This window comes from Patiria miniata, unplaced genomic scaffold (assembly GCF_015706575.1).
Source record: "Patiria miniata isolate m_02_andy unplaced genomic scaffold, ASM1570657v1 HiC_scaffold_22, whole genome shotgun sequence".
NCBI classification, from domain to species: Eukaryota; Metazoa; Echinodermata; class Asteroidea; order Valvatida; family Asterinidae; genus Patiria; species Patiria miniata.
In genome coordinates this window covers 12,229,222-12,248,800 of record NW_024037061.1, presented here as the reverse complement: position 1 = coordinate 12,248,800, position 19,579 = coordinate 12,229,222, and the positions used below count along the sequence as shown (strand labels likewise).

At 39.7% G+C, this 19,579-nt stretch overlaps 2 protein-coding genes and 1 long non-coding RNA gene across 3 annotated transcripts; 2 read left to right on the top strand and 1 right to left on the bottom strand.

Moving 5' to 3' along the window:
* The first annotated feature begins 248 nt into the window (after positions 1-248).
* Positions 249-14,662, top strand: LOC119730202 (zinc finger protein 93-like). The gene is made up of 5 exons (XM_038202991.1): positions 249-338; positions 3,459-3,523; positions 4,928-5,003; positions 7,385-7,509; positions 12,546-14,662. The coding sequence occupies exon 5, from the start codon at positions 12,973-12,975 to the stop codon at positions 13,924-13,926; it is 954 nt and encodes a 317-aa protein (XP_038058919.1). The 5' UTR covers positions 249-338; positions 3,459-3,523; positions 4,928-5,003; positions 7,385-7,509; positions 12,546-12,972; the 3' UTR covers positions 13,927-14,662.
* On the bottom strand, positions 7,384-8,470 carry LOC119730204. The gene is made up of 2 exons (XR_005271349.1): positions 8,408-8,470; positions 7,384-8,322 (listed from the first exon to the last, which is right to left on the bottom strand). It is a non-coding gene; the product is annotated as an uncharacterized LOC119730204 (long non-coding RNA).
* LOC119730201 (zinc finger protein OZF-like) lies at positions 8,505-11,349 on the top strand. Its single transcript, XM_038202990.1, has one exon. It carries the CDS (start codon positions 8,538-8,540, stop codon positions 9,867-9,869), a length of 1,332 nt encoding a protein of 443 aa, XP_038058918.1. The 5' UTR covers positions 8,505-8,537; the 3' UTR covers positions 9,870-11,349.
* Positions 14,663-19,579: the final 4,917 nt, after the last annotated feature.

The window sequence follows — 19,579 nt, the reverse complement described above, 5'->3', positions numbered from 1 at the left end:
TACTCGCTCCACCGGGATACACGTAGGAAGTGACATTTTTGGTTGAAGTGGGGCTTTTGTAAGACCAATCAATTAAGACAGGTGGTCGGCATGATGTGTTATGAAAAGGCATGCGTGTGATATACTGTTTGAGTTCATTTCTGCATTTGCACGCCGGAAAAGTTGATCGTTTTTACTAATTTTTGGAATTAAAAATTAAATTGCGCCCTCAATATATCAATTTCACGCTAAATTACACCCGCGCCCTCTATCATTATGATTGATATACCAAATGCGCTGACAAATGACCTGCATGCATGACTCGACTGACGGCGGTCGCTGCAGCAGGATTGCATGTGGTAGGCCTATGCCCCTATTTTGCCCAAAATAATTAAGCTTGGCTTGGATTGTGAGTTTTCGTGTCGTTTCGGCATGTTCAATTGCCATATTTTAGAATAGAATCCACGCCGTGCACGCTAGTATTATGATATGAATAAATTCTTGTGTGAATCGCTGTGGAGAGTATTGTCCAATTTCCGGACAAATAGGCTTCACGATAAATTGGGCGATCGTGTAGCGTAGGGCCCCTGTTTAGTTTCGATCAAATTAGAGTCAATGATGTTTTTGTATTAGGCCATCTTAGCTTGAGTAACTCTAGCCCCATAAATGTGGCCTATTTACTGGACTGCCTCCGTAAACATAGGCCACACACATCCACATGTACAAAAACGTGTCGACTTTGCCAAATTTTGATTTTCGTTCACATTTAGGGCTTAGGCTTACTTTGTAGGTTTTTTTTTGCTTTAGAAGCATTCTCACCCTCTATATAGGCTAATCAGAAAGTGCTGCCTTTTTCAGATGTCCATTTTTAGTGAAATTTCCAGATACATTTGCACACGTTCGCGTATCAAAATTTCAACATGAAATTTCACAAAAATTAGACATCTGAAAAAGGCAGCACTTTCTGATTAGCCTATATAGAGGGTGAGAATGCTTCTAAAGCAAAAAAACCTACAAAGTTTCTGGTATGGAGCTTGCCCAAAAAGTGATGCGGCGACGCGGCTTTTTTTTTTTTTTACCTGACTTTTTTGCTTCAAATGCGTGCTGATGACTGCAAATGGTGTCCGACTAAACTTAGTGCAAATATATGGGAGTCCAGAGAGGCCACATAAAGCTTATTCTCGACCATAACCCAATCTAAAAACACGTTAAAATTGTGCAGCAGCAGTATTCCAGTCAAACCAGTGAGTTTGGCGGTTTTGGGACATCATCTTTCATTAAAAAAAACCTTTTTCATTTTGCCGACGCGCATGGCTACGCCGACGCGCGCACATACCAGAAACCGGAGACTTTTTTTTTTGGCCTAAAGAATACGACATTTACCGCTTCGTGTTGTGCATACCCAGAGCCGTTTCAAAGCATTCGAGCGTGTATCTGTTCAAGCGTGTATCTGTTTCTACTCTTCACCATGGGATGCGTGCGCGTTCTCCGCGAAACATTGGATGTGCGAATACGCAGACAACGCTGATTGCGTGTTAGGAATATTATCAAAACAATCTGTGCGCGTTTTTAAGAATAAAAACGCTCATTACCTGAAATACTGTGATATGATTGGCTTCTACCGAAATTGGTAGAAGCCAATCACATCGAAAATTAATTTCCATAGACTGTGTACAAACCTGGAACAAACCAGCGCGTACGCTTGGCAGATTGACCAAGTCTGGATTGCTGCATCACTTGAAAATAACATGTGCATGTACGTTTTTAACATGATGGTCCGGATTCGACGCATGAGGGCGCGCGTTACATGTATGTACTGTAAGGACCATTGGTCTGTGTATATGGAGATCAATGGTAAGGACGTATGCGATGTGAGTGGATTTAGGCACAGACCGAGCGCAACCCAGACTTGGCCAAGTCTAGCCCTAGTCCCACTGTTGCATCGTAACTAGGAATCAACGGATTTGTAAATTTGGTGCGTTTTGGGGTGTTTTCCGGTATTTAGTGTTTTCCGGTGTTTTCCGTTTTTTAGTGTGTTTTCCGGTATTTAATGTTTTTTGGTGTTTTCCGGTGTTAAGTGTGTTTTCTGGTATTTAGTGTGTTTTCCGGTAGTTTTCTGGTGTTTTCCGGTAGTTTTCCGGTGTTTTCCAGTATATAGTAACACCCGAAGGGCAAAACCTAATTTGATAAACAAAGTTCATCAAATCAGTGAATAAACTGGCAGTTTGTTTTCGCCATCTCCTAAAAATAAAGAAGAGAAATCATGGATAGCTGGGTAGACACGTGAAGAATTGGCTATTTTGGAAACCCTTTCCAGACAACAAACTCGATAAAAATCTTAAAGTGCACAAGAAAATTGTGTTCTTAAAAAGTTAACAAAACCAACTAAATTGCGAGACTTCAATTGCTGGTTGTTTGTAATTACATATTGAAAAACCATGAGGCCACGAGCGAACAAATGAAGCGTGAGCTTGGCTGGTTCCCGATTCACGAATCCTCAGTGTAAGTAACATTGGGGAGGTGAAAACTGGACTTACCTGTAATGCAGCCGCGCCATTGTGCGCCAGATTGAGGAATGGAATTGATTTAAAAGAATTGTACTCGATGTGTACACCTGACTACTGGGGTCGAGTACCGAGTACCAAACCGTCGAGTCCGTGCAAAATTTGAGTATGAAGAATCAATTGATACGGGCCAAATTTTTTCGAGTACTGATAGTCGAGTGCGGGCCGAGTACTTGTGTGTACTCGAGTTGTACTCGGGTACGAGTACGAGTTCTCCAACACTGCTCAGAGCTAGGACGAGACGTGTGTAACGTGATATACATTGATACATGTACTCTGTTTAGTACATGTATGCATTTCGAGAAACCCACGTTTGTAGTCGTTGACATTGGCACATGCATTGTCAGTTGTCACACATTGGTTGTCCAAGATTCTTGGGCACAATGACTTGACGTACATGTGTAACAAAAAACACAAGTTGATCGTCCCCGCCTGCATCCTTTTTGGAGCCAGATCCTTTTATTTTATATTTTGTAATTCTTTCTTCTCACCTCAAAAAGCGTTGTTTTTTTTGTGCACGGAACATGCATGAATCGAGTAAAAAACATAGACAAGTTAGAACATTGTTAAACTTCAATATTTGACTCTACTTAAGCCGACTACTTACTAGTATTAGAATAGCTAATACAGTAATAGTAATAAAAAGCTGGAGGTCAGTTTGAACTGAAAGTTGGCACAATTTGCATGGCGGCCTTGGAAAAAAATATAAAATAAAAAATTAAAAGCCCCATCCTCCTCTTTTTGAAGAAATCTGGACGATCAACTGGTGTTTTTTTTTACTTGGCCAAGTTGGCCTTAACTTGATGCGGAAGAGTGACCAATGTCAGTACGTAAAGTACACATAAAAGCGACGTTTTGTAATGTGAATTGAATCGGTATGTTTCATATTATTTGTGTTTACATTGCATTCTTCAGGTGAGACATTGACAACTAAGTTCTGTTCGTGTGCGGAATCAATCAAGCAGAGAGACTTCTAGAAGGTAACAAGGATCCCATGAGACAATTCTGTAATCTTAAACATGACGTAGTCGGACTGGTGATTGCCTTACATGAGAGTGTCTTTTATCCACCACACATTAACTAAAACAATAACATTGCAGTAGAACCAGTGAGCCTGAACCTGTACAATTTCACTTGAGGGTTTCAATTAAACCTCATCTAACCCCCGGTTCAGACAGGCGTTCCAGAGTCGCGCCGAACCGAATAGATTAGGAGCGACTCCAGGTCGACCTTATTAGAATTTTGGTTTCAGACAGGCGAACTTAATACATTGGAGTACTGTGTACAAACCAACAAACACGGGATCTTAGCAACAAGCCGACATTGTGCAACGTCGATGTATAGGCTGCGTGCGCGTTCCTTCACTACGCAAACGTCTGGCCGTGTATGTAATCGATGCATTGGCGCTGATGAGAGCGTGCTGCACGAAGTGCGCGCGTATTGAAGAAGACAGCTAGCACGTACGCCATGTGCGCTCGCGTTATCTCTTGCACGTCACGCCACGTACGAACAATTTGTATTTCAAGACTGCGCCGTGACTGTACAACATGGATACTGGAAGTCTCGGTTTTCCGCTTTAAAAAAATGTATCTTGTGTTGTAGTGGGGCGACAGTGGGACGTACATTTATTGTAAGTTTTTGCTCTGTAACACGACATCGAAATCTCGTGTTTGAAAGGATTAAATCTGCAAAAAGAACATTTTAAATTATAAGCACTGCGTCGCGCGTGCGTTAAACACATCGTCCGCAGTCCTTATTTTTGAAGGTCACTACTTATTAGCATACATTTACATACATTTGTATTGAGTTCGGCTCATGACTAGAGCGACGTCTGAAACCAAGTCGCTCCAGATGAGTCGTTCTAACGAATCCAACAGTTGATTTTTCCCCATCGAGAGCGTCAAGTCGCTCCTAATTGTTTCAGACATCGGACTTATGACGCACTTAATTCAAATCTAGACTTTCATTTGGTTTGGCGCGACTCTGGAATGCTTGTCTGAACCTAGTGTAAGACTTCTACAAGCCAAAGTGGTCTACATTTGGTCTATGTGTAATTAACTGTTTGAATTTGTCATTGGAATTCACTCCATCGGAAATGCACTGTGAGTGACATGATTGATAAGGTCAGCAATTTCATCAAAATTGAGGGGACTTGATGGCCTGGCTTGACTAAATATTGATGAACGTAGGCCTGGAGGCTTAAACTAAGCAAAGCATGCATTGGAAGCAGTGTGATTGACGGATTTTGGCAGACTTGGTCCAGTACGTAATAAAAGACAGTAGGGAATTAGGGTAAAGTGCAAGTAACCAGTATTTTGTATCCCGTCGGTTGAATCAGTACAATGTATGTTTAATTTTGTTTGTGTTCCTATTGCTCACTCCAGGTGGCAACACGGACAACAAGATCCGGTTCTGTGTGGAATCAGCAGACTCTGAATCCATCAAAAAGACCTGAAGAAGGTAACACCCAGCCCGTGTGATGATTCTGTAATCTTAGACATGCAGTAATGGGCTCCGTGTGCCAACAAAAGATTGCGCATTTTTACCACTTAAAGCTCCGTGGACGGGACACAGAGCGTGAGCATACTGTACTGTAGGCCTACTGGTTTGCGCGCGAAGTACGCGACTTCCTGAATGTGCATGAGCTACAGTGTCTTCGCGTTAGCGTCAATCGTCGTCGGCGCACGAATACGTTCAAATTTTACTTGCGATGGTGTTCTAGACTAATCCCCACCCCAATAACTTTGGATCATTTGAAATACACAGTGACTGGACCGGGAACCAGTCTAGGTCTCCCCCAGTTCTCCTGTTCTGGCCGTTGAAGGAGTACCTGGGCACAGAGCATATAAGACTGATAATTACCTTACACGGCAGTGCATTTCAGTAATCCGTCACACATTGACTAAACCAATATTTTAACGTGCAAGGTACAATTTCAATTCAGGGCGTCTACGACCCCTTATAATTCATCTCATCACAACCCTAAAGGGAATATACATCATTTGCTTTTGCTGTAATTTTCAGAAATGGATGGAGTTGGGGGGTTGGAAATATATAGCAAATATAGTTACACTGACTTTTTTGAGGTTTTGGGTTCGAAAATGCTATAAAAACCAAGAAAAACAATCATTTTCCTGTAGTCTGGTTCCTTGACTCCATATAAGAAGAAACAGAGCAGTTTACATACATTGGGGAATTGTAAGGTCAGGGAACCAGTCTAGCTGGCTTGTACCCGTTCATAGGTGTGTAATCGATTGCAAACAAGTGCGATGGTCAATTGGGGCCAGTATTTGAAAAGAAAGCCAGTTTTTTTCCAACGCTGGTCGGCCGACCAGCGTTGGAAATTGATACAAAAATACCACTTTTCTTGAAAATAACAGTATACCAGGTGCCATGATTTTACAGGATGCTTTACACTGTCATTCACTAACAGTCCAGCAAGGTATTTCAAAATGATTTGGTAGTTTTATTTTTTGATGTTTGCAGATGTTGTATTTTCCCTTTAAGATTTCGGAAGTGGTTTACTCAACTTGCTTTAATTTGTCATCGTATTAGATGAGACAAAACGCCTCAAAACTCATGTCTTATGCTGATGTTCCACAGAGTCAACCTTCCATTATAAGAATCTTATCAGGGTTATTAGTATTTTATGTAAATGAGTAAGATCTGATAAGATTTATTCCACAATCGTATAAGAATCTTATAAGAATATTCACAGAATCAGATAAAAATCTTATCAAGTTTTTAAAAATCGTATAAGATTTTGAATATCTTATAAGATTTTAAAAATCTTATAAATACTTTACTTATAGAAACCTACCCCATGATAAATGCAAATATAGACATGCTCGTTTGTAAATGTCTATGAAAAACCATGAATTACAAAAGGATGTTGTTTTTGCCGACCATAATTTTTTTAACAAAATGATACCTCAACAAAAGAATGGATGGCCTGACAGTAACACGACAGAAAGTAGGCTAAAGAGTTAAATTAATACTCACGGTTCGTTTTAGGACAAAACAACACATGACACTGATCATTAAACAGCTTCTCTGCAGAAGAAAAACTTGAATACAATTCATTTTGTTAAATGAAGTGATCAGAACCATTCATCTGATCTATGAAATATTACAAAAAAGGTAAATTAACATCTTGCAAATTGCTGAATCTTGTATACTTGTACCATATTAACTCTTGAAAAATCTGTGTGCGGAAAAGCCTGTGTTCTGTTCATCGAACAGACATAGTTCCTTTGTTTTTGTTTTTGGGGTGTTTTTTTTTTAGCTGTTAATGAAACAAGGCTGTCAATGTCCATTGCAAAATCACTTGGCTGCTGAGTTAAAGAATCCTCCAATGCACTTCTGCTGGAATGCATCGGCATACATGTACAACTGATTTGCAATTCGGGCGATTCACAATGCAGAGCGCCACCAATAGTTTGCCACGGAGAGTTCATTTTTCCCAGTGCATTGTGGGAGATGGTCGACAAATTCGCAGCACATGTACAGGACATTTGAAATTGTTGGTTTTTTTTCCGGTCAGTTGTTTCGTAAGCGTATGATTCAAGTATATGTTTGCCCTTTTCTTTTCTTTGTATCAATATGGTGGTTTTTGGTAAGGCGGCAGGACGCTATGCCCCAATCTATAACAAATTAGATCAAGTGTCTACTGACACTCATTCAAATGGGCAATATTTTGTCGACCGTAAACTTGAAAAGTTGACTCTCCATGGCAAACTCTTGGTGGCGCACTGCATTGTGAATCGCCCGAATTAACAACACTCATAGTACAAAAGTTAATATAATGCAGCCATTTTTTTTTTCATTATTAATTATTTCAGATTCCTGTTATGTGACTGAGCATTCTGTTGTGGATTCTCGTGAATCAGATCCGATCACTGACAGACCTCAAGAGGATCAACAACCAGCCAATTGTGACGATACTCCCATGATCCTCGGCAGACAGGTGCTTGTAACTCTTGTAACTACTGTCAGAGATGAAAGCTTGACACGAAAGTAAATGTATTTGTCATCAAGATTTAAGCAGAACTTTCAGGAGAGGGTGCACACTGGATAGAACAACCATTTGGTTGTGAGATCTGTATACTAGTACAGCTTTTTCTGCGCAAGGAAGAAAACAACTGGAACGTCTCCAATTTGCTGTACGGTCTCTGATTGTAACTGCAGTCACTTCTTAGTGGTCATCTTGGTATACAGTGTATGAATAGCCTGCCCGTTCGACTTTTCAGAGAGTTCCCATCTATTTTTGTTTTTCAACATTACAGCTCTGAAGTGTTTTTTGTCGAGGCCCAGTGGTCATTGAATCTTACAAACTATATCCAGTTACTGGGGGCAGTTTATGCGACATTTCACCTGTCACTTTTTGTTGGCATGACTGTGAGCTGGTCATTAACTTCTCGTGAAATCAGATAACCGTTATTCAGTTAAAAAATTTTTTAGAATTGCCAGTTTTTGGAAATCTCTGATTTTCCCCTCAGCTAAAACAGACATCAAAGAATGCACACTGGTAAGACACCAATTGCCTGTGATACCTATGATAAAGACTTTTGCGAACTTAGTAATCAGAGAAAACATAGGACCGTTTGTGAGATCTGCAGTAAAACCTTTTCTCAGCAAAATCTTAAAAAACACAATCTGGATCCACACCAAACATAAACCTTTTGATCGTCAGATCTGTGATAAAGTTTTCTCTGAGCGAGCAAGTTTAAACACACATGAGAGGATACACACTGGAGAGAAACCATTTTGTTTGTGAGAACTGTGGTAAAACCTGTGCTGGCAAAGGTTATCTGCGCTCACATCAAGAGGGTGCATACTGGATAGAAACCATTTGTTTGTGAGACCTGTGGCAAAGCCTTTTCCCAACCGAGTGTTCTTAAAGAACATATCAAGTTGCATACTGGTGAGAAACCATTCTTTGGTGAGACCTGTGGTGAAGCCTTTTCTCCACAAGATAGTCAAAACAAACATGAAATGATGCATACTGGACAGAAACCGCTTGTTTGTGAGGCGTTTCGTGAAACCTTTTCTCAACAGGTTAATCTTAAAACGCATATCAAAGTGCACACTGGTGAGAAACCATTTGTTTGCGAGACCTGTGGTAAAGCCTTTGTTTGGAAACATTGCCTTCCCAGACACGAGAGGCTGCACACTGGTGAGAAAGCATTTGTTTGTGAGTTCTGTGGTAAAGCCTGTTCTCAACAAGGTGATCTAATCAGACATGAGAGGGTGCATACTGGAGAGAAACCATTTGTTTGTGAGATCTGTGGTAAAGCCTTTTCTCGGCGGAGTATTCTTAAAAAGCATGTCAAGGTGCATAATCTTAAAAAACATATCAAGATGCATTGTGGAGAGAAACCATTTGTTTGTGAGATCTGTGGTAAAGCCTATTCTACACGAGCTACTCTAATCAGACATGAGAAGGGCCATACAGCATGTACAGGGGAGAAAACATTTGTCTGTGAGTCCTGTGGAAAAGCCTTTGCTTGTCCAAGTCAGCTACGCTATCATGAGCGGGTGCACACTGGTGAAAAACCATTTGTTTGTGAGACCTGCGGTAAAGCCTTTTCTACAAAATCTGGTCTAATCAGACATGAAAGGGTACCTCATGGAGAGAACCGAGATGTTTGTGAGATCTGTGGTGAAGCCTTTTCTCGGCAGAGTAGACTTAAAGATCATATGAAGGTGCACACTGGTGAGAAACCATTTGTTTGTAAGACCTGTGGTAAGGCCTTTTCTACACGAGGTGTTCTAATCACACATGTGAGGGTTCATACTGGAGAGAAACCATTTGTTTGTGAGATCTGTGGTAGAACCTTTTCAACTCGAGTTTATGTACGCAAACATGTTAGGCTCCATACTGGTAAGAAACCATTTGTTTGTGAGATCTGTGGTAAAGCGTTTTCTGCTCGAGACTATCTACGCATACATGTGAGGGTTCATGCTGCTGAGAAACCATTTGTTTGTGAGACCTGTGGTAAAGCCTTCCCTACACATGGTTCTCTAATCAGACATGAGAGTGTTCATACTGGTGAGAAACCATTTGCTTGTGAGATCTGTGGTAAAGCCTTTTCTTCTCGAGATAATCTACGCAAACATGTTAAGGTTCATACTGGAGAGAAACCATTTGTTTGTGAGACCTGTAGTAAAGCCTTTTCTTCACGAGTTGATCTACTCAGACATGAGAGGGTTCACACTGGAGAGAAACCATTTGTTTGTGAGATCTGTGATAAAGCCTTTTCTCGGCGGAGTAGTATTAAAAGGCATATCAAGGTGCATACTGATGAGAAACCTTTTATTTTATGAGACCTTTGGTGAAGCCTTTTGTACATGAGGTAATCGAATCAGATATGAGAGGGTGCACACCAGTGAAAAATCATTTGTTTGCAAGATCTGTGCTTGAGCCTTTTCTACATGAGGTGTTTTGATCAGACCTGAGAGGGTGCACACTGGAGAGAAACCATTACATGTATTTGAGAGACATGTGGTGTAAAGCCTTTGCTTGTAAAAGTACTCTATGCAGCCATATGTAGAATGCATACTGGAATCGATTTGTTTATGAAACCTGTGGCCAAGCCTTTGCCATCAAAAGTAATCTTCATGCACACGAGAGGATGCACGCCTGAGAGAGAGACCATTTATTTTGTTTGTGAGATCTGTGGTAAAGCCTTTGCTCAGGGAAAAAATCTGAAACTGTCAATGTACATGAGAAACCATTGTTTGTGAGACCTGTGGTACAGGCGTTTTGTGAGGAAATCTAAATAGACAAAAGGGTACATACTGGTCAGAAGTCGATTATGAATGACCTTGGGTAAAGTCGTTTCTGAGCAAGGTACATAATACCTTTAGTCTTAACCTACATAAAAGGATGCACAAGAATGTGGGAAAAACATGTAGGCCTAATTCGGACGATTCACAATGCAGTGCGCCACCCAGAGTTTGTCACGGAGAGTTCATTTTTACCAGTGCATTGTGGGAGATGGTCGACAAATTTGCAGCGCGGGATACTTGAAATTGTTCGTTTTTCCGGTCAGTGGTTTCTTAAGCGTATGGTTCGAGGATCTGTTTGCCCATTTCTTTTCTTGTTATCAATATGGTGTTTCTTTGTAAGGCGGCATAACACTATGCCCCAACCTATGACATATGAGCTCAAGTTGTCTACGACACTCAATCTGATGAGCCATGTTTTGTCGACCGTAAATTTGAAAAAATGAACTCTCCGTGTTGTCACATTAAAGGGGGCACTTTTCTGAGGAATGTATCTAAAGTACATGTACTAAAGGTTCGATTTGGTTGTAACTTGATATTTTACCTAAACCCGGATGTGTTTTAGATGAAAAATCAGGTCATTCGAAACAACTGGTACATGTACTCTCTATCTGTACTTTTATGTAATCTTTGTATTTTTGATCTCAGTTGCTGTGCTTGTTTGCATTTTAGTGTGTAATGGCTACTTTCGGTTTATTCCTAATGACATGTGTCTTGGACGTGGAAGAAAGCGTTTTAGACACATATTCCACATGTCAAAATGTATAGAGGGTAATTGTATTGTTTATTACCAGATATGGATGGATTTGGGTCGTTAATTGGTAGTGCCTTTTAGTTATCCATCACACATTGACGAAACCAAAAATATCTCAGTAGAACCATTGAACTGGCTTAATTCTGTACAATTTCACTTTGCAAAGTTTATGTTGCCTCTTTATCGCTTGATCCTATGTACCTTGAGAAGAATCTTTTGTTCAAATCATTTTAATATATTTTGTATTGATAAGGAAAGGAATGCATAATGCATAGCTGCCAACTGTTACTAATTTTTCGTAATTATTACGAATTGTTTGTTAAATTACGAAAATACGATTTGCCACTAAAACATTACGAATTTCCCATTTTCTACCTAATGAAAAAAAAATACTTGTAAAGTATCGTTTTTGACCGAAAACTTCTGGCGAAATGTCGCGATAATGGATGGACTGGTGACAAGTCTAATAAGAATGCAGTCAAACACCTGATAGACATCAATGCAGTGTGCGCAGTGGAGTACTTGAGGACCAGACTAAAACTATTTTTCAATGGTGTGTCATTTGTGTGCATCTCGTAGATGTGTGGTTGTGTGTACTGTATGTAAGTACTTTTCAGTGACGATCGTGAGCACATTTGGTCGCTTATTGCCGGGTTGAGACCCATCAGTGCGAGAATTTAATCATGGAATTTAATTAGAGTATGGTTGGAATATTGGTATTACAGTTTGAGTTTGTCACAACGTCCAGAAAAGATAAATCAGCATGCGTTTGCAAGGTATGTTGGCGGGATATTTCTATTGCATACGGTCATGACGGTGGCCCTAAATCATTGTGTGTAAAAACATTGCAGTGATACGAACTCGAAACTCCACATCGATAGCATGCATCTCAAAAAAAATATGCGCACATTTTATTATTGTTATTATTTATTTGACTCCAACAAACAAATACAGACATTAAACAAAATTGTAAAAAAAAAATTAAAAAAAAAATATTTTTTTTTTTTTAATTTTTTTTTTTTTTAATTATCTTTTGGCCTACATTACATTATTATTCACAAGAAGAAGGGTATGCACATGTATGTATACATGTAAACCATGTACCTGTACTCGATGTTGGTAAAACGAGCAGTTGAAAATGACCGCGCGGGTTGATTACTAATTGGGATTTTGAAATGTTGCCAGCTATGATAATGACACTAACTAGATTGATATTAATATTCTAGAAATTGATTTTGTAAAACAAACTATGGAAAATACAGTTTCATATTACAGAATGAAACATGAAATAAATGAATCATGTGTGAAGTTAAAATTATTCTGCAAAGTTCAACAAGTGCTAAATGGCTAGAAATAATAATAACTAATTGATAACTAATTCTTGTATAGCGCCAAATCTGTCGATATGGCGTGTAGATTAACTTAATGCAGCTTTTTTTGTCATTTTTAAATTATTTCAGATTTCTGTTCTGTGACAACATCAACTGCGTAAGGCACTCTGTTGTGGAATCTTGTGAATTCATAGATCCGATCACTGACAGAGCTCAGGAAGATCAGCAACCAGCCAATGTGACGATGCTCCCATGATCCTAAGCAGACAGGTGCTTGTAATACTTGTTGGAACTAATGTCACCCATAGAGCTTCAAACAAAGCTTGACACGAAAGTAAAAGTATTTGCCATCACGTTTTAAGCTGAACTGGCAGGAGAGGGTGCACAAACACCGGATGGAACAAACCATTTGGTTGCGAGATCTGAAGTATAACCTTTTCTCAGCAAAGTCGTGAAATTTGAATCGGGGCGCACACTGCTGAGAAACCTTTTCTTTGGCAGACCTGCAGCGGTAAAGTCTTTTCCTCGGCAAGGAAGTCTAAACAAACTTGAAGGGATGCATACTGGACAGAAACCATTTGTTTGTGAGACCTGTGGTAAAGCCTTTGCTTCCAGATCTAATCTACGCTCACATGAGAGGGTCCATACTGGTGAGAAACCATTTATTTGTGAGACCTGTGGTAAAGCCTTTGCTGTCAAATCAAATCTACGCTCACATGAGAGGGTCCATACTTTACAGGAAAAAATTGTTTGTGAGACCTGTGGTAAAGCCATTGCTGGCAAACATAATCTACGCTTACATGAGAAGGTTCATACTGGTGAGAAACCATTTGTTTGTGAGACTTGTGGTAAAGCCTTTTCTCTACGAGCCAATCTAATCAGACATGAGAGGGTGCACACTGGAGAGAAACCATTTGTCTGTGAGTTCTGTGGTAAAGCCTTTGCAGGTCAAAGTCATCTACGTGCACATGAGCGAATGCACACTGGTGAGAAACCATTTGAGTGTCAGATATGCGGTAAAGCATTTTCTACACGACGTGATGTAATCAGACATCAGAGGGTGCACACTGGAGAGAAACCATTTGTTTGTGAGACATGTGGTAAAGCCTTTTCTCAGCGGAGTATTCTTAAAGGACATATCAAGGTGCACACTGGTGAGAAACCATTTGTCTGTGAGACATGTGGTAAAGTCTTTAGTGCTCGAAGTAATCTATGCAAACATGAGAGGGTCCACACTGGTGAAAAACCATTTGTTTGTGAAAGATGTGGTAAAGCATTTTCTACCCCAGCTAATCTACGCAAGCATGAGAGGGTTCATACTGGTGAGAAACCATTTGTTTGTGAGACCTGTGGTAGAGCATTTTCTACTCGAGATATTCTATGCCAACATGGGAGGGTACATACTGGTGAGAAATTGTTTGTTTGTGCGACTTGTGGTAAAGCCCTTTCTACACGAAATTCTCTAATCAGACATGAGAGGGTGCACACTAGAAAGAGCCCATGTTTGTGAGATCCGTGGTAGGGTATTTTGTAGACGAGGTACTCTAATCAGACACGAAGGCATATATCAAGGTGCATACTGGTGAGAAACCATTTGTTCACGAGATCTGTGGTCAAGTGTTTCAACTTTTCTGTTTGAAGTAATCTACGGCAACATGAGAGGGTCCTTACTGGCGTAAAAACATTAATGTGTTTGAGACCTGTGGTAAAACCTTTTCTACTAAAGATAATCAATGTCAATATGGGAGGGTTCATACTGGTGAGACCTGTGGTAAAGCCCTTTCTGCATGAGATGTTTTGATAAGACATAGAGGGTACACACTCGAGAGAATCCGTTTTTGTGAGATCCGTGGTAAAGCCTCTTGTTTTACAAACGAGCTACTCGAGTCAGACACGAAAGGGTGCGTACATGTAAAACATGTAATAAGTGGGGATGTGAGAGCTGTGGTAAAGCCTAAACTAGTGAGAAACCATTTGTTTGTGGGACCTGATATGGTAAAGGCTTTTTTCAAGGAAATCTTCTTAAAAGTCATATCGGGCCGAGGAAGCGAGATGGATGGCAAAAATAAATGATTAACCACTCTCCGCACAACCGAGCAGTTACCAATACCAAACATTTGAATAAACTGAAATCTGGTGTGGAAGCAAGATTCATGGTTGTATTTGTATACATTAGTTTTATTTACAAACGACTGCATATGATAAATGCATTAAAATATTATAAATACGTGTATTGTTGAATTTTACATAGAGACAATGAAATCTATGTGTACATTATTGTGGCGAAAAAGTTGTGTGGGGGAAGAAAAATATGGACCGAGGAATGGGATGAGTAGACGCGCACTGGCACCTCAGCTGTCCTCAAGCTGTATATCGAATAATACATATACATTATTTTAGGAACGGGAAAATTATCCTTAAAGAACCCCTAGTGCTGCCAACAGACGAAATAGTTAAAACTTAAACCCTCCGGAGTTTCACCTCTCCGGTTCAGCTATTCTCGATAGCTGACGTGGATCCGGGTCAAAATATATGACAAAGCTGCCTATAGAGGAGAACACCTCACAGGCAGCAGGAGGCCATACAGACTGGAATCCAGACATTCCGAGAACAAAACTTGACCGATAATTGCATTGTATTTAAATCAAAATCTGCAACTCCAGTCAAGTCAGCACACCCTTTTTAGCCATATGATTGCGAAGGCAAAGCTTCGGTCGTTGTCAAGGAAAGCTAATCCCATTACATACAAAGACGCTGTAACAGAGCGTTGAAATTGTCGAAGAGGATAAGAAAAATTATTTGCCGACCCAACCCATCTGCATTGTTCAGCAACAGCGCCGTAGGCGCTATACGGCTGACCGATTTCGGCCCAGCACACAATGATGAAGGGCATATTAGCATATTCATTAGCATCGCTCAGCATGATATGGCGTGGGTCTCGGTATCGACCAATGGAACCCGGCAAAAAGGGTAAGATTCGTTACTTAACAACTCGCGAAGGAGGCTTTTATGCACTTGTTTACTACTGCACACCGTAATGGATGGGAACCTCATTAATATTCATGAGGCTTGAAAAGATTGATAGATATTGGGCACGCTAGTGTTACAATTTTCAAAATTGCAGGTAGCCAGGCCTATTTTTACAATTTCAACGAAAAGTAATGAACATATCACAACGACTTTTAGCACATAGTATTACTTCGATCATTATAGGGGAAATAAATCCTGAAAGGGGCATGCATGAATTTACGGTCTTCCAAATAGGAGAAATTAATTTTCAAAGATCTCACCCGCCAACGTGAACATGTCTGTGCGCATGTAGTTTCATTCAAAATAAAGTGTTGCGCAACCTTTAGAAATCGCCCTTCGCAACCATATGGCTGTTTTTACCTTCAGTATTTTACAATTCCCAGTCATATTATTATGTGACCAGGGACAACAGGCTCTTCAAGTTTAGATGGAAAATATACTGTTTTTATTCCTTGTCAGTGGCCGCATGGCAGCAAAGCGCAGCCAGCGCTGTGAAACTTTCTTTAAATTACAAGACTGCACAACATGTGTGTGCTCTTGTTGGTGGCTAAAATACAAAACTGTACAAAGCTAATCTAAACCACAGGATGTTGGCCAGTGCCTCATATTCCTGGGCAGACCACATAGGGATTATGAATAAACAGAGCTAATAAGGGGGTGATAAAACAAAGTAAACTAGTGTAGAAAAGCTAGAGTCTAATGAATAATAATAAGGTACATGTAGTCAGGCCACCTGCCTGGAGGTAATTACTTTTTCAGAAACTTGGAATGTGTGGTTGACCCACCCAGGGCCAAAGGACAGATTTTCTCACTCATGCTCGCAGTGGTGAACAAAAATATAACATACATAAAAACAATGAAGATAATAATAAGTTCAATACTTGGAAAATAGATCAGCATAAAAACAATCCAAAACTTGTGAAAAAGAATCCCACGCACTGACTATTAGGATATAAAATATTAAGAAAACTTTCAGTAAAAATAAGAAAAACAAAGGTGCCAAAAAAGATAACATTGAAATATGTTCCAAATAGTTCACCGGTTACATTTCTCCACTGCTAAATTGTTGGGTTCCACACCAACAACACGTGTGAATATTAATTTTTCTAGGTATAAATGTGTTTAAAAACCAATCAGAAAGGATTAAGTAACTAAAGACTTAAAATTATTCAATAAATTGGTGAAACTACAAACTAGTAACATAATAAAAATTAAGAAAACGAAAGCAAGATGAATCCAATTTGCAAAATTGATGTTATTTTGAAGAACTATAATTATGGGCACATGATGGAGTCCTGAATATTTTTTTCCTGTATTATGAAGGGCGGATCGAGTTAAATGTTCAGTGTTCATGTGGGACGGTGTCTCCACTGCTTGTCCAGTTGGGTGCTTATTCACAAAGCACCCGTAAATGTTTGCGTTGCGGGGACCCGTAAGTGGATGTTAAGGGCACGTAAGACTTGCGTTAAGTGGTATTCACGAAGCACCCTTAGAGTTCCCTTAGTGGACCCGCATGTTGCGGGCACCCGCAACTAATTGGTTGAACATAAAAAAAACACATGCCATGACATTTGATCCCATTTCAGAGTTCTTGCTCGTAGAGTCGATTAAAGATTAACTTGTCTTTGTTTTCTTAGCAAACAATCAACACCAATCAAGCATGTCTTTAAGAGCATGTTCTTCCACTCATTTAAAGAAAAAAAATGAATCACAAAAATGTACCATTGCTTTCAGAAGTTATGCATGTGTTACAAACGTAGCCCATTTTTATAGCTGTCCTTGAATGTCATTGGAAGCTATTGAGTTTTATAGTGAGAATCATATTACAGACAAACTTTAAAATGCCAACAAGACTTTAAAGGAAACACGCAGTGGAAATTCAGCTCATCTTGTTCTCTTGCACATTATTATGTGTCGCAACAATACATACAAGATCGTAATACTTGTTTTCGTTGGAAGTGACAAGAAAGTGGTAGTTTTTCAATTGTTAGCAAATCCTTTCATCAATACAATCGCATGTAAGGCCCCGGAAAAGTCTCCGGTTTCTGGTATGGAGCTTGCCCAAAAAGTGGTGCAGCGACGCGGCTTTTTTTTTTTTTTTACCCGACTTTTTTGCTTCAAATGTCGGCTGATGACTGCAAATGGTGCCCGACTAAACTGAGTACAAATAGGCCTATATGGGATTGGGAGTCCAGAGAGGCCACATAAAGCTTATTCTCGACCATAACTCATCTAAAACACGTTAAAAATGTGCAGCAGCAGGATTCCAGTCAAACCAGTGAGTTTGGCGGTTTTGAGACATCATCGTTCATTGAAAAAAAACCTTTTTCATTTTGCCGACGCGCATGGCTACAGCGACGCGCGCGCATACCAGAAACCGGAGACTTTTTTTTTTGGCCTAACCAACTGCAAATGAGATCAAAGAAAGTCGTAGCCTGAAATTCCCCTCGCAGTTTAGGTTTAAAGGGAATATACATCATTTGCTTTTGCTGTAATTTTCAGAAATGGATGGAATTGGGGGTTGGAAATATAAAGCAAATATAGTTACACTGACTTTTTGGAGGTTTTGGGTTCGAAAATGCTATAAAAACCAAATAAAACGATCATTTTCCTGTAGTCTGGTCCCCTGACTCCATATAAGAAGAAACAGAGCAGTTTACATACATTGGGGAATTGTAAGGTCAGGGAACCAGTCTAGCTGGCTCGTACCCGTTCATAGGTTTGTAATCGATTGCAAACAAGTGCAATGGTCAATTGGGGCCAGTATTTGAAAAAAAAGCCAGTTGTTTCCAACGCTGATCGGCCGATCAGCGTTGGAAATTGATACAAAAATACCACTTTTCTTGAAAATGACAGTATACCAGGTGCCATAATTTTACAGGATGCTTTAGACTGTCATTTACCAACATCCTATTAAGGTATTTCGCAAAAACTTGGTAGTTTTATTTTTCGATGTTTGCAAATGTTGTATATTCCCTTTAACAATAATGCGAATGACTGATGTCCTTTTGGTTTGACAGCACTTGATTTACGATCCGGGTGGTGCAGCTAAAAATAAATGTTGTATAGGCTATTAAAGATTCAGAAACTCTAGACAAACAATTTGTGAAATGGTTTACAGTTATGGTTACGAGAAAAAAAGGACGGCGTGCAGGGTTGAACTTGTGTAGGCTTGGGCCTATTCACACTACCTTAGTAACACGCAGGCGTTTATGGTAAACATACATGTTTATATATAAACACAGTGCATGTTACCAAGGTGGCCTGAATAGTAGGATGTATTTTTTAGAGATGTGTGATGGAAACACAAGACCGAATTTTTTTTATGATAGGAACACACATTGCAAATATACTTTTTGAATTATGAAAATTTGTGTAAAAAAGGAGAAAGATTGCAAATTGCAAAGACTAAACAATTAATGAATTGGAGAAGTGCTGGCTATGCGCTATTTTGATGGTCCTTCTGAGGGAAAATTATTTTATATACCAAGTGTTGCAGTTTGCTCTGAGTGCTGCACTTTTCTCTATATCGATTGTGATTAAAAGTATTCACACGTGTTCGTTTTAAGTTTTTTCTGTTGTTTTAAAATATAAAAAAATAATTATGTTACAGTTGTGTCAGTCAAACTTGATATTATTGCCGAAATCAATGTAAATAAAATTGTCTCTTTAATTAGGCCTATATCTCGGGACAAGGCTTTCCATTGAATTTGTGTTTTCGTGATTTTCATTGTAATTGCAGGGAGTCAAAAAGGGAAGTCAGTTGCATTTTCTCCTTTTGGGGGGGGGGGGGGCGATGAAGTTTATAGTTAACATGTAAATTCAGTATTTAGTGTTTGGTCATCCGTGGGCCATGGGGTACATCCGTGTCGAAGATTGGGGGTGGATATGACCCCAAATCCTCCACTTGTGGAAATTCGGGGGCGAAAGGGGGGAGGCTGGACACACCAGATGACGTTAGGGGGCTCTGTTCATGGTATATATAGACTTTCCCAGCCAATTTCCTGAAATGTTCATTCACTTCCGAAAATCGGTCATTCATTTTCGTCTGAATTTGAGAATCGCTCTGAACACGCGTTTCATGCATTTTCGCTATCAGAGCATTCGATTTCATTTCCATTTAATCAATTAAG

Excerpts from the sequence above, each read along its gene's own strand:
- LOC119730201 (XM_038202990.1), top strand. The coding sequence starts at position 8,538 with ATGATGCATACTGGACAGAAACCGCTTGTTTGTGAGGCGTTTCGTGAA.
- LOC119730202 (XM_038202991.1), top strand. The coding sequence starts at position 12,973 with ATGCATACTGGACAGAAACCATTTGTTTGTGAGACCTGTGGTAAAGCC.